The following is a 13,804-nucleotide window of genomic DNA, read 5'->3' as shown; positions in this document are numbered from 1 at the left end:
TTCCTGAAGCAGTGACTGGAGCGCGAGAGCTACGTCCTTTGAGTCTAGTCACTGCATGCCAGAGACTCAAGAGACATTGCTGTATCTTCAGCCTTTAGGGTTGTCAAGGAGAGGGAATTTTGGTCTGGAAAATTGCAGGTTTCCACAAATGCCGATTTGTGCACGCTTCAGCTTTGAAACTCTGGCAAATGCCAACATGAATCATGGACACAAACATCCAAGAAGCGATCTTCGACTGGCGTCCTTAGACTTCTGTTTACTGATCTAGCACGGCATCTTGCTTTTCCCAACGTCTCTGTCCCGCTCGGGAGCGAGACGGTCGGGAAAACTGCGGCGACTCGTTGCAAACTCTTTTACAGATCAAACGAGGCACACGACGTATGCTGGTGTGCTCAAAGCTTGTTGGACAACCAGGTCAAGGCTGCATTTGTCAGAACGGGCTCAGGAGGAAGACACAAGACGGTGTATTGAATCCATGCTCGGTACGCCTATGGGGGTTTCTTTGCAACACCGATCGGATGTCCCGGGGTGGCGCTATTCCACCAGCCAGACTAATTTTCCTATTTCTTATCTACCGTGATGCAGCGGACTATACCCCAAAGCGGGTGAAGCAAAAGAAAGGTTCAAAAGGACGAGAAATCACTTGTGCAGCTCGAGTTTGGCGAAATAGAAGTGTACAGCACTGCTGCTGGACCATGGATGCAAGTCTCAATACATGTCCGACTCGAATATCAAAAACAATACTAGTCAAATTGCATAATTCTTCAAAGACGTGCCGATCTAAAATGCGGCAATGTCCCATCTGCCGGACAGAACATTTGCCCCAGAAGAAGAAGTGACTTTCCCAAGAAGGCATCGTTGTAAGCGAAGCTCAAGATGGGTGAGGTTTCTGTGATGCGTGCAAAGTGACGCCGAGCTCGTGGAGACCCAACTCACTCGAGGGTCCGTGCTCAGTGCGCGTCACACCCTACTGTGCCTGGCTCGTTGCTGCGCTAGCGTGTCCAAGCCCCCTGCAGAAATTCAGACGGAGCTCACAGCAGACGCTACGAAGCACAACGAGTGCCGTCCCCGGCCCCAAACGTGGTTTCAATCCTCTTCACAGCTGTCAATCGGCATCCTTGACATCATGGGCGATCACGAGAACAGACACCACGGTGGCGGAGGCGGCTATGGAGGTCGCAAGCGGCGGTATCGAGGTAAGTTTGCGAGAGCCGCAGTTCCCACGACCACTCCGGACACCTCCGCGCAGGCGCGTTGCGCCATTGAGCTGGGTCATCAGCTCGCTGACATCCATCACTCCCTCCTCAGATGACGACGATTACGATCGCCGCAACCAGAGACGGCGGTACGACGCGCCGGCGCACACGCGCATCCGCAAGCAGCTCCTCGGGCTGGCCGAGACGCCCTTGAAGCGCTGGCACGAGGAGGTGCAAGCAGTCGCGCAGCTCATTGTAGATGCGCCGGCCGACGACAAGGACGTCCGCGCCTGCTTGCTCGAATTGATTCCTCAGATGGCCGTCGAGCAGCCGCTCAAGACCCCATTCGTCGCCGCCGTCGTGCTCGTCGTCAACTCCCTCAAGCCAGAGCTTCTCGGCGACCTGCTCGCCCGCCTTGCGAGCGCCACACAGGAGAGGATCCAGGCCGGCGAGTGGCGCGAGGTCAAGCTCTACTTGAAGCTGCTTGCCTGTTTGCAGGCATGCCTCGAGGGTGACGGCTTGTTCCCCGTGCTAGAGGAGCTGTTCAGCCGCGCCGTGGATTTGCAGACTGCTAGCTCAGATGATGTAGGTGCCCAGTTTTGACAACGCGCGCACACGCGCCCAAGTTTGGCTTGTTTGGTGGCTAATATCTCGAATGTCCTGCGAAATAGACTATCGGTACCGAAATCGTCAAGATCATCCTGCTCACGATCCCATACATCATGGCCACCGGGCCAGCAAGCCAGTGGCAGCACAAGGCCGCCGAGATCATGGACAAGACCGACGTCATCGCCTCCGAACCGCACGCGCTCCAGGTCCTGATCGATCCATACCAGGTCCAAGAAGGCGAGGAGAGCCCGACTGCCAACCTCAGCTTGATTGGCCTGCTCCAGAACCAACTACAAAAGGAGGCGACGAATGGCTGGGCGCTGTCTTGCTTGCCACGGCCGTGGCAAATGCCTCCCGAGGAAATTGAGCAGCAGGAGAAGCTCGACAGTGCGCAGAAGCACGCGCTCCCTCCTATCACAATCCCAGAGACCGTCGTGGCTGGACCCCGGCTTCTGTTCCCGGAGATATACTTCTCGGTATACGCCAACCAGGAGATCGAGTCCGTGCCGCCGACAAGCGATCTCGCCTCCTCGTTGATCCGAGACGGTCTGGTCGACACCATCAATGTTTTACATTTCAACCGCACAGTCACCGCACGGTTCCTCATCGACGTGGACTGCTATTATGCGCCGGGCACCTTCGTCAAGCGCGCTACGCCGTTTGATCGCCTTCGGGACATCGACGATGGTCGCTCGACTTGGAAGCCTGAGGACATTGCTGTTGATGCGGTCTTCTCGCAGCTCTTCCAGCTTCCTGCTCCCGAGCAGAAGCTCGTTTACTACCACGCGGTGCTCACCGATGCCTGTAAACTCGCCCCCGCCGCAGTGGCTCCCAGCTTGGGGAGAGCCATCCGCTACATGTACCAGAACCAGCATTGGCTGGATCTCGAGCTTGCCTACCGCTTCCTCGACTGGTTCACACACCACCTCAGCAATTTTGGCTTCATGTGGAAGTGGGCCGAGTGGGTGAACGACGTAGAACTGCCAAACACGGATCCTCGCAAGGCCTTTATCGTTGGCGCCCTCGACAAGGAGATCCGGCTCAGCTTCGCCCAGCGTATCAAGGGCACACTTCCAGAGCCGTACCAGGTCTTGATTGGACCTGAGAAGGAGCAGGACACCCCAGACTTCAAATACAATGATGAGCGTACGTTTGCCTGCCTTGAGCCTGGTGCATCCAACATTTTGATACTGACAAAGGACACAGACACGCCATTCTCCGCCGAAGGGAAGGAGCTCGCGTCGCTACTCAAGCGCAAAGCTCCAGATGAGGAGATCCAGCCTGTCATCGATCGCATCCACTCGACAGCGCTTGACCAGGCGCTTGACCCTCTCGTCACAAGCACAGACATCTTCATGACGGCCGTGTGCTGGGTCGGGTCCAAGTCGCTCTCGCACGTGCTCGCGTGCATCGAGCGCACAAAGGACAGACTCCTTGACGCGGGCGCCGCATCGGAAGCCGTCCGGGCCCAGATTATCACGGCAGTCATGACGTACTGGTCGGCACACCCGGGCATCGCGGTGAGCATTGTCGAGAAGCTGCTCAATTACTCGATCGTCACACCCGCAGCGGTCATTGATTGGGCGCTCGTCAGCGACCGGGCGGGCAAGTACGGCGAGGCGCTGAGCAAGGCATGGGTGTTTGAGCTCGTCTTCAACACCGTGGCCAAGGTCACCAGCCGTCACAGGCAGGTCGTAAGCAGCAGCAGTGGCGGCGACGACGCAGCGGGTCCGGACGTCAGTGCCGAGGACGAGATCGCGGCGATGCGCGACCTGTTCAAGAGCATGGACGACTCGCTCACGAGCTGGGCGCAGGGCACTAAGGACCAGATGCTCGACCCGAGCGCGGCTGACGGGAACGAGGACCTCGTAAAGCGCTGGGGCCAGCGGTGGCTGCGCGTGTTTAGACGCAAGTCGGCCATCGAGGAGGCTTTCCTTGCCGAGAGGAAGAATGCTGCCGCTGCCGCCGCGGGTGCCGGTGGTGCTGCGGCCGACGGTTCGGCGTGAGGGTTTGGTAAGGGGTCCGGGATTGTATAGATGCTTTGTAACATCATTGGAGCACCGGGCGGGTTCGCCTTCTGTCCCGAACGAACAATGGACGCGCAGAATTTGACTTTGCGGTAGCTAGGAGGCAAAGATATGGCGTTTTTTCAACAGAAGAGTAGTCGATAGGCATAGTTGCCTGAGTGTGTTTACCACATCGTGCAGACGGGTCTTTGGTTTCTCAAGCTCCTTGATTTGATCTGATTTTAAGGACAGAGAGGCAGAATAAAGTCGGCTTGCAAATTTGAGCAGGAAGTCCGTTCAAAACCACAGCGTTCACATACTTCATCAGAAAGAAGGCACGATATTTACTTGCCCCATTTCCTGTCTACAAGTGCGAGTATCTCCATATCGGGGGTGGTATTGTCCAGGGTCCCGATCAGTACTGACATCTCATTTTTCCGATTGCTTACTGTCTCGAGAGGGAATCGACATAAAACAAGCCCACGAAGTCCAGAGCAGCTCAAGCACACTGAAGATGGATAGTCTGGCAGCTGCACGCCAGCTGTGCAGCCACAGTCCCGTCGACGCCAGAGCGAGGTAGTTTGGCACTACGCATCTGCCAGCCCGACATAATGCTGCAGGGATCTGGCGACTAACAAGTTACAGCCCGCCCGGAAACCACCATCAGAGAAAAAAAGTTCCCACATTGGAGGGGCAGCAGCGAACGCCAAAAGGCAGCAAGCAACTTGAGGTTGTAAATGGCGTGAGCTGTCCAGGCTCTGTAAAAGCTGCACACTTTGGACTATTTGAGCAGGACATCGACGTTTCTTTGCCATCTTTGATACCCAAAAGAAGAAAAAGGAGAAGCACGCCTATCCTTGCTGCATTCTTTCTCGGCGGGCTCCAACCAATTCCTCGGCGACGGAACTTTGATGCACACGTAGGCGGGTGGTGTTAGTCGCAAAGCAGGGGGAAGCAGCAGGGCTCAGCAACGAGGATACCTCACTCATTCCTTGCACGCAATAGTGCCGTCTTGACTCGTCCGTTCGCCCACGAGCATACGCACACACAAGCATACGCTTATATCCGTGTGGAGACTTGGCAGCAGCTCCGCCGCTTGTGGCCAGCACTATCCCAAGGGCCTTGAGGAGAGAGTAGGAAGAAAAACCAGCGTTTGGCGAAAATGGCAACGACGGCCACAACGACAACAGCAACAACAACAAGCACAGAACCAACAGTGACAACGCCATCAGACTCACAATCGACGATGGCATCGACAAGCCTGCCAATGAGGCCGGCCCATAGTGGCGGGAATGGCGACACCACCACTACCACCTCGACAGCCGTGGTTCCCGAGTATCTCTCTGCGGGCGCGAACCGACAGACGGCCGTCGCGGACTGGGGTGCCGACGGGACGGTGGCGTTTGGTGCGGACTTGAATGTTGCGCTCTGGCGGCCTAGGGTAAGTTTACTTTGCTCTTTGCTCCTTGCTTTCTGCTCTTTGCTGTTTGTCTGTTTTTCCCCGGCTGGCTGGCTTCTATTGCGCGCGTCCGTCTTCTTCCATTGACTTGATGGCGCTTCTGTTTCACGGCCCTGGAATGTCTCTTGGCCCTGTGACCTCTCATCTTGGTAGGAGCTGTTTGCGACCGAAATGAGAAAGGATGGAGACGTGAGCTGTGCGTTGGTAGATAACAAGTACTCGCGTATGGTGCCGTCTGATAAGATGAAGCCGCCCTGGTACCCAATTACGGAGGCACTTATATCAACTAGTTGAGATGCTAACATGAGCCGACTCAGGACTCAACAAACAGAGGCATCACAGCTTTGCTCTCAGGTCACAGCGAGGTGGTCAAGGCAGTCAAGTTCCTGCCGCGAGCAGCAAGGGATCATGAGGGCTTCTCATACATTGTCACCGGATCAGATGACAAGGCTGTCAAGATATGGTCCTTGAAATCGTCCGAAGGCGAAGATGGTCTTGCCACTACAGCAGAGTGCATACAGACCACCCAGAGCCACACGGCGCCAGTCAACTGTATCGCCACGCTCAGCAACAATACGTCCTCATCCTTGTCAAATGATCAGAGGATATTCGCCACGGGAGCGGCCGACGCCACAATCAAAGTATGGACTTTCGATGGCACGGAGTCCCGCGTGGTCCAGACAATCAAGCCAACGCCCAAGTTCTTCCCCCTCGCCATCGCAATGAGCCGCTTGGACGACACGGCAGCCAACAGCCCCCTGATCCTGGCGGCGGCAGGCACGCGCGATACGATCCAGCTTTTCGTCGCGGAGTCTGCGCAGAACCCAGACTTCAAGCACCAGGCCACGCTATCCGGGCACGAAGGCTGGATCAGGTCTCTCGATTTTGTGCGAGATCCCCAGGAGGCCGGGAATGGCAACTTGTTGCTCGCCTCGGCCAGCCAGGACAAGTACATCCGCCTTTGGAGGTTCCACGCCGGGACGGAGTTGCCCACAGTGAGAGCTGAGGGCAATGACCCGTCCCTTGGTGCTTACCTGCCCGGGCGGTCGCCGTCGAACAAGGTGCATCGCCTCAAGGCCGGGACAGAAGGAAAGGAATACTCTGTGACTTTCGAAGCACTGCTTCTGGGACACGACGACTGGATCTACAGCGCGAAGTGGTTCGTCCGCCGACCTGCCACTACCAATGACAGCACGGAGAAAGAGGCTGCACGCCTACAGCTCCTCTCCACATCAGCAGATAACACGCTCACGATATGGGAGGCCGATCCGACCTCGGGAATCTGGTTGTCCGCTGTACGTCTCGGTGAGATCAGCAGGGAAAAGGGAGCGACCACGGCAACAGGCAGCACGGGCGGCTTCTGGACAGGACTGTGGTCGGCCGACGGCAACTCGGTGACGTGCCTAGGGCGGACGGGGTCATGGCGACTGTGGAACTACAACGAGAAGGACGACCAGTGGCTGCCGCAGGTCGGTATCAGCGGGCACACGCGGGGCGTCACTGGCGTAGCGTGGGCCAAGAACGGCGATTACCTCCTGTCCACGAGTCTGGATCAGACGACGAGACTCCATGCTTCGTGGAAGCGGCCGGGTCAGGAGAATGAAGAGCAAGAGACGTGGCACGAGATGTCGAGACCGCAGATCCACGGCTACGATCTCAACTGCATCGACACTCTGGGCGCCACCTCCTTTGTGTCGGGAGCGGACGAGAAGCTCATGCGAGTTTTCAGCGAGCCGAAAGCCGTAGCAAACCTGCTCGAAGGACTGAGCGGCATCGCCGCGCCGGGCAACGACGCCAGCGCCCTCCCCGACGCAGCCAACATGCCGGTGCTCGGCCTGTCCAACAAGGCGATCGAGGCGGTCGACGACGACGTGGAGCTCGACCCGGCGTCTACCGACCCGCACAACACGGACCGCGATGCCCTCGACCCGGCCACGACGGTCCGCAAGTCCCTCCTCGCGCCGACCTCGGTCTCGCACCCGCCTTTTGAGGACATGCTCAGCCGGCACACGCTCTGGCCCGAGGCCGAGAAGCTGTACGGCCACGGCTACGAGATCTCGTGCCTCGCGGCCAGCCACGACGGCAAGCTCATCGCCAGCGCCTGCAAGGCGAGCTCGCTCAACCACGCCGTCATCAGGTTGTTCGAGACGGAGCGCTGGACAGAGATCCGCCCGCCGCTCGCGGCGCACACCCTCACAGCGACGAGGCTCCGCTGGTCGTCTGACGACCGGTACCTGCTGAGTGTCGGCAGAGATCGGGCGTGGGCGGTGTTTGAGCGGGAGCAGAACGAGGACAATGCAGCACCGACCACATCCGAGGAGAGCGGGACCAGGAAGGGTGGAGGTGCTGGTGGTGCTACTTCTTTCAAGCTGAAGCAGACTAACCCCAAGGGCCACACACGTATGATTCTCGACGCCGCATGGGCACCACCACCCACGACGTCGGGTAGCGGTTTGGAAGCCGCCAAGCCTCGTCGTCTGGTGTTTGCCACGGCGGGTCGCGACAAGCAGGTCAAGCTATGGCACCAGCCCTCACCATCCTCCCCAGATCCAGCGCCTCAAGAAGCCTCACCAGCACCGTCATCAGATGTGGCAAACACTGGAGACGACAAGACTGCGGCTCCCTCCCCCTCCTCCTCACAAGGCATCGTCCTCGCGAGCTCGATACCGTCAACACACCCCGTCACAGCAATCGACTTCCTCCCGCACGCGAGCAGCAGCAACCACTTCATCCTCGCGGTCGGCACCGAGGCCGGAAACATCACCGTCCACCGGATCGACTCTGCCTCGCTGAGCGTGGCGGCGAGCATCGAGGTCCCGGCGGGGTTGTGTCTGGCCAAGGCGGTGCTGCAGCTGTCATGGCGGCCGGGGTCGCCCTCGGGCGCTGAGACTGGACAGGAGACGACGAGCAAGAGGGAAGAGCTCGCGGTCGCTGGCGACGATGGGTCTTTGAGGGTTTACTCGTTCCGGTTGTAGTGTGACGTCGCCTGTGGTTATTGAGCTGTGTGTGTTAGTTCCCGAGAAAACAGCCGGAATGTATGCTGTAAGAACAGCAATACAACTGTACATAGTCACAGGAGGCCGAGCTTCTGAACGACCGCCAGACCAAGAAAGAGAATACCACTGAAAACATGTTTCCAGCATAGGCCTTGCGCTCGAAGTTTGGTCATCGTGATTGTGTGCATCTATTTCCTCTTTTTCATGAAATTGTACATGGCATATAAGTTAGTCGCCGGCCCCCTGGAGGTTCTATATAAAGTCTCCCAGAAATCAAGGCATCGGAACGCCAAGTGCACGCCGCTGTTAGAGTACGCCTTCGTCCAGTTCTGCTTCCGCTCGCAACACGGAGCGGCGGAGAAAGAATTCTTGCACTATCCCCGCGGCTTCCCGCCCTGTCGTTTCCGGCATCAACGGAAAACCGTACGTTTTGTGTAGACTTCCCTCGAAATAGGGACCTCGTCAGATGCCGGGCGGCTTTTTGAACCGCATGTGCCTTGAGTGAGTGAGTGTGTGTGTGTGTGTGTGTGTGTGTGTGTGTGTGTGCCAGTCATTAAACATTACAGATCCGACTTCCTCTCGTATATATCCAGGCTCGTTCCAACAACCCGTGGTCCTCGTCGTGAATCACTGCTTGTCGTCCCAGGCCCACCGACAACGGGGCCGAACAAGCACGCTGCCTTAAATGTTTTTAAATCGCAGGGCGTTTTTCCTATAGTTCCCTGACGACCTGCCCGCCAGCCGTCGTGGCCGCCGTGGCCGCGGACCCGAGCGCGCTGCTGACCGACAGCGCGAGCTTGTCCTTGTTCTCCGTCACGAGGCCGCCCGCCGATGAGACGGACGAGGAGAGCTGCTCGCCGGCGTGGTAGCCGTTGACGTAGAACCAGGCGCGGTTGGAGATGAAGACGATGTGCTGGGGCAGGTAGAGGACGCAGGCGAGCAGGGTGAGGCTGCTGAAGAGGAAGACTACGGACCCTGTATTGCGTGGTTTGTGGTTAGCATTTTGTCATTCATTACTTTTCTTCTGGGCCATCTTGTCTGGGTGTTGTTGTTGTTGTTGTGTACTCCTACCGCCTCGCTAGCTTCCACTGGGGAAGTGGTCTTGAACCACAAGCGGTGGAGGCGGTAGGAAGGGGGAGGGAGAGAGAGGACTGAAAGGAGAAGGGAGCCAAGGGGAGACTTACAAAAGACCGACTTCTCGACGGGCGTGAACATGTACACGCCAAAGGTGACCTCGATCTGGTACTGCTTGAGGCGGAGCCACTTGCCGAAGCGCTGGATCGCGGGCGCATTCTCGTCCTTGGGCGTGCGGTACTCCATGGCTGTATGTTTGTGTGTAGATGTATTTAGACTTGATGTTGGCTGGACCGGGAGAGGCGGCGCTCGCTCGTCGGTAAGGATGATTGTTTCGTACAGTGCCACAGACGAGAAGGTCGCGTGTGCTGGCGCAGAATCGTGTATGTAGGTGCGACGTCGAGACGTGCGCAATTCGGCAGTGTCGAGGTATGCAAGCAAGGCAATGTCGTGAGAAGGCGGCCCGTGGGAAGAAGGAGTGTCGTGTAAGTGTATGCAGAAAAGGGCTGGTTTGCAAATGTCGGATGCTGATTGCTTGAACCACCAGATTTACAGGAACAGCGGCACGTCAGCCTGCGGAAATAGGGGACTGCCCCTGGCACGGCGGCTGCCTGCCTCTTTCCCGCTGTCCACGGGTCCCCTGGCCTGGGCCGCCTGCGAATGGGTCCCCCGCCCCGCGGAATTGGCTCCATCCCCAGCCAATCACAGCCGGGAATCCCACACCCGACCGCTATGACGATGGCGCATCGCATCACCACAGGCCTCACTCACACGGCAACTTTTTGGAGCGGCAGAACAACCAATTCCCAGCATATCTCAAAGCCGGCCTCGATCATACAGCCCCTCACAGCTTTAAACAACAACTGGGATTCATCCATCACTCCCATCAGTCCTCTACCAAAACAATTGTCAGCACCAACGCAACAACAACAACACGCCATGCAGCTGCACCGGGCGCTTCCCGTGCGCCTGCAACCCAGCATCCCAAGTCGGAACACCAGCCATGCCACAATACTCTCGACCGCTACTACTCGTCTTTGCCCCTCCAGCCAGCCCTCAAGGCCAGCCTCGATCTCTACCACTACTACTATCACAACCTCGCAAACACCACCACGACGAGCCACACAAACAAGACATTCCTCCTCCTCGACCTTGCCACGGCCCGCCGACCTTCTTCACCACTCGACAGCCCACGACAGAATACACGCCTGCCCTTCTCTTTCTTCTTGTTCTTCTTCTCGTTCACGTTCTTACCCCCCGACAACAACACCAACAACCGCCACGAGAAGCAGCAGGAGCAGGATAGGCCCAGGGCCCTTTGCCCCGACGCCCTCCCTGCAGAAACAGATGCCCCAGCGGCCCAAGCCGCCCCCGGACGAGGAATTCGAAGAGTACTTCCTCAAGGGCAGCGGTCCGGGCGGCCAGAAGATCGTACGTCCCTCCCCGCGTCGCGCTCCTTATTTCCGTACTTCACCTACACTACACCCTTTTGTGAGAGAGAGAGAGGGAAGCGAAGGGGGGAAAGAAAGTAGCAAGGCCCCATACTATACTCTTCCCAAAACAATTCCCCATTTACCCTGCCCGACCATGCACCTTGAGAAAATCACAAGTGCAAAAGTACTGACCCAGAAAAACTCCTCCAAAATAGAACAAAACAAACAGCGCAGTCCAGCTCCTCCACAAGCCCACGGGAATCGTCGGCAAGTCTCAGGCAACACGCTCCCGGTCTCAAAACAGGACGATAGCCCGCCAACTGCTCGCCGACAAGCTCGACGCGCTCCACAACGGCCAAGAGAGCCGCGCCGCCATCGTCGGCTCCGTCAAGGCGAAGAAGAAGGCCAGCTCGGCCAAGAAGAGCCGCCGAAAGTATCGCAAGCTGGCCGAGGAAGGACAGGCACCCCAGCAAGAGGGCGTTGGGCCAGGACAAGGTGCCGCAACGGCTATTGCGGGTGATGGGACGACTGATAACGCGGCCAACGATTCAAGCACAATTCAGAGGACCTCGTAAATCATAGAGAATACAATATCTTCAAAACCCCCCAAAAAAGCGGATGGCACGCAACATGCGCGTCGGACCAGCCAATCCTGCACCGAAACACGCGCACGAGAGCATACTTGCAGGCATGGCTCACTTCAAGCGCGCACACATGTATCAGGAAAACCAAATAGTGTATGATCAACATTTCTTTGTGTGATTTGTCTACTCCATCCCGACAACGGAACCTCCAGGCCAAGCTCAGCACTTCGTATGCCCTCTTTTCCATCGAGAGACCGATTCCCAACTCTTGCTGCCAGTCACAACTTTTTTTCAAATCGAAAGTTCTGAAGTGTGTGCAGGGACAGGCCCGAAGCCGCGCATGGCTGAGGTTGCGTCCCTGCATCTCGGTGCATTCGTCAGGGGGCGGTAACAAACGGTATCGTGCGCCATAGTCGATGCAGGAGCTTAGAAGCACTTGCGGTGGACAATGGAAGGACCGCTCTCGTCGTACTCCTGCTTCGAGATCCACATCTGCTGGAAGGTCGACAGGGAGGCGAGAATGGAACCACCGATCCAGACGGAGTACTTGCGCTCGGGAGGAGCAATGATCTTGACCTTCATGGACGAAGGAGCAAGAGCAGTGATCTCCTTCTGCATACGGTCGGAGAGACCGGGGTACATGGTGGTACCACCAGACTGTGGTTGCAGTCGTTAGCATGGTGTCCAGGAGGGCAAATCTGCAGATCGCGAGTTTACTTACCATGACAATGTTGCCGTACAGATCCTTACGGACATCGACATCGCACTTCATGACGGAGTTGAAGGTGGTGACGTGGATACCACCGCTCTCAAGACCAAGGACGGAAGGCTGGAAGAGGGCCTCGGGGGCGCGGAAGCGCTCGTTGCCGATGGTGATGACCTGACCGTCAGGAAGCTCGTAGGACTTCTCGAGGCTGGAGCTCTGGGCGGCGGTCTGGATCTCCTGCTCGAAGTCGAGGGCGACGTAGCAGAGCTTCTCCTTGATGTCACGAACGATTTCACGCTCGGCAGTGGTGGAGAAGGAGTAGCCACGCTCAGTGAGGATCTTCATGAGGTAATCGGTCAAGTCACGGCCAGCCATGTCGACACGGGCAATGGCGTGGGGAAGAGCGAAACCCTCGTAGATGGGGACCACGTGGGTGACACCATCACCGGAGTCAAGGACGATACCGGTGGTACGACCGGAGGCGTACAGCGACAGGACGGCCTGGATGGAGACGTAGAAGGCGGGAGCGTTGAAGGTCTCGAAGACGATCTGGGTCATCTTCTCACGGTTGCTCTTAGGGTTGATAGGAGCCTCAGTGAGCAGGACGGGGTGCTCCTCGGGAGCGACACGCAGCTCGTTGTAGAAGGTGTGGTGCCAAATCTTCTCCATGTCGTCCCAGTTGGTAACGACACCGTGCTCGATGGGGTAGCGCAGGGTGAGGATACCACGCTTGGACTGAGCCTCGTCACCAACGTACGAGTCCTTCTGGCCCATACCAATCATGATGCTGTAGAGCCATTAGAATCTGCAGGCCGGGGCGAGCATGAGGAGAGCTGCGATCGCATGCATCTCGTCGGGAATCAAATGACTTACCCATGGTGGCGGGGACGACCAACAATGGACGGGAAGACGGCACGGGGAGCATCATCACCGGCGAAACCGGCCTTGCACATACCCGAACTGGTGTGTATACGTCAGCGATTTACTCTCATCAATTGCTCAAACCAACTGTGTCCCGCGCGAGTCTTGGACGAGAAAACAGAGCTTCCGAGAGGATTCAGTGCCTCTTGGACAACTCGCGAGTTGGTCGAGCCCGAGGGGTCGAAGCAACCTCGAGCTCCTCGCGTGGGAGTGGAGGAGGCCGGGCGGCCAGGATGGAGGCGGTGGTTGAGCTTACCCATTGTCGATGACGAGAGCGGCAACTTCCTCTGTTGACGACAAGAGTCATGTCAGTCCACGTCCGCGACAGCTTGCGATGATTTCATGGATGATCTGGTGCCGGCAAGGCAAGGCAAGGCGCAGGAGAGAGCATGACGTGAGGGAGGGGAGAGTGTGGGCGGTCGCAGGGAGCCATACCTTCCATTGTGAGAGATTACGTCGGCGAGGACGGGAGAAATACGGGAAAATAAGGCGAAGAAAAGGGACCGAGTAGATGCTCACACGCGAAGCTGGGGGCGGCGAGACGATGTCTTCTTTGGCGCACAGGCAAAGAAGGACAGGTGTCTATGGGGGGATGGTGGAGGAGGTTGATTTAAAGGAGACCTCGAAAGGGCTTGGGCAGATAGCAGTAAATAGGAGGAGAGGCCTGGGAGGAGCGGGCGCAGCTGGGCCAGCCGGGCGGGCATGCAGGCCCATAGCAGGAGAAGGCGGTGGCCGGGAGGGCAGGCGCGAGCAGCAGGCAAGCACCGGAGCGCCCCAGGTGGTGGCAGGGCCTCCGAGCAGGCGCGAGCGGGGCTTATCC

At 57.7% G+C, this 13,804-nt stretch overlaps 5 protein-coding genes across 5 annotated transcripts; 3 read left to right on the top strand and 2 right to left on the bottom strand.

Annotated features, from left to right (window-relative positions):
- Positions 1-1,041: 1,041 nt before the first annotated feature.
- Positions 1,042-4,250, top strand: B0I36DRAFT_320845 (MIF4G like-domain-containing protein). The gene is made up of 4 exons (XM_046153602.1): positions 1,042-1,196; positions 1,309-1,781; positions 1,868-2,951; positions 3,012-4,250. The coding sequence occupies exons 1-4, from the start codon at positions 1,127-1,129 to the stop codon at positions 3,809-3,811; spliced, it is 2,427 nt and encodes an 808-aa protein (XP_046013964.1). The 5' UTR covers positions 1,042-1,126; the 3' UTR covers positions 3,812-4,250.
- An 828-nt stretch (positions 4,251-5,078) lies between these two features.
- Positions 5,079-8,245, top strand: B0I36DRAFT_241439 (WD40-repeat-containing domain protein; the record flags this gene model as incomplete). Its single annotated transcript, XM_046149844.1, has 2 exons — positions 5,079-5,252; positions 5,588-8,245. 2 exons carry the CDS (start codon positions 5,079-5,081, stop codon positions 8,243-8,245), a joined length of 2,832 nt encoding a protein of 943 aa, XP_046013963.1.
- A 733-nt stretch (positions 8,246-8,978) lies between these two features.
- Positions 8,979-9,586, bottom strand: B0I36DRAFT_348229 (uncharacterized protein; the record flags this gene model as incomplete). The annotated part of the gene is made up of 2 exons (XM_046156663.1): positions 8,979-9,241; positions 9,451-9,586. The coding sequence occupies 2 exons, from the start codon at positions 9,584-9,586 to the stop codon at positions 8,979-8,981; spliced, it is 399 nt and encodes a 132-aa protein (XP_046013962.1).
- Positions 9,587-10,108: 522 nt separating this feature from the next.
- On the top strand, positions 10,109-11,363 carry B0I36DRAFT_320834 (RF-1 domain-containing protein). The gene is made up of 2 exons (XM_046153601.1): positions 10,109-10,771; positions 10,989-11,363. The coding sequence occupies exons 1-2, from the start codon at positions 10,280-10,282 to the stop codon at positions 11,346-11,348; spliced, it is 852 nt and encodes a 283-aa protein (XP_046013961.1). The 5' UTR covers positions 10,109-10,279; the 3' UTR covers positions 11,349-11,363.
- B0I36DRAFT_287349 (actin family) lies at positions 11,364-13,647 on the bottom strand. The gene is made up of 5 exons (XM_046151622.1): positions 13,420-13,647; positions 13,241-13,271; positions 12,937-13,023; positions 12,079-12,850; positions 11,364-12,014 (listed from the first exon to the last, which is right to left on the bottom strand). The coding sequence occupies exons 1-5, from the start codon at positions 13,424-13,426 to the stop codon at positions 11,784-11,786; spliced, it is 1,128 nt and encodes a 375-aa protein (XP_046013960.1). The 5' UTR covers positions 13,427-13,647; the 3' UTR covers positions 11,364-11,783.
- Positions 13,648-13,804: the final 157 nt, after the last annotated feature.

The sequence above is a fragment of the Microdochium trichocladiopsis genome, assembly GCF_020744255.1.
Source record: "Microdochium trichocladiopsis strain MPI-CAGE-CH-0230 chromosome Unknown B0I36scaffold_4, whole genome shotgun sequence".
Taxonomy (NCBI): Eukaryota; Fungi; Ascomycota; class Sordariomycetes; order Xylariales; family Microdochiaceae; genus Microdochium; species Microdochium trichocladiopsis.
Note: the sequence above shows the minus strand (reverse complement) of the source record. Positions and strands in the feature narration are given on the sequence as shown.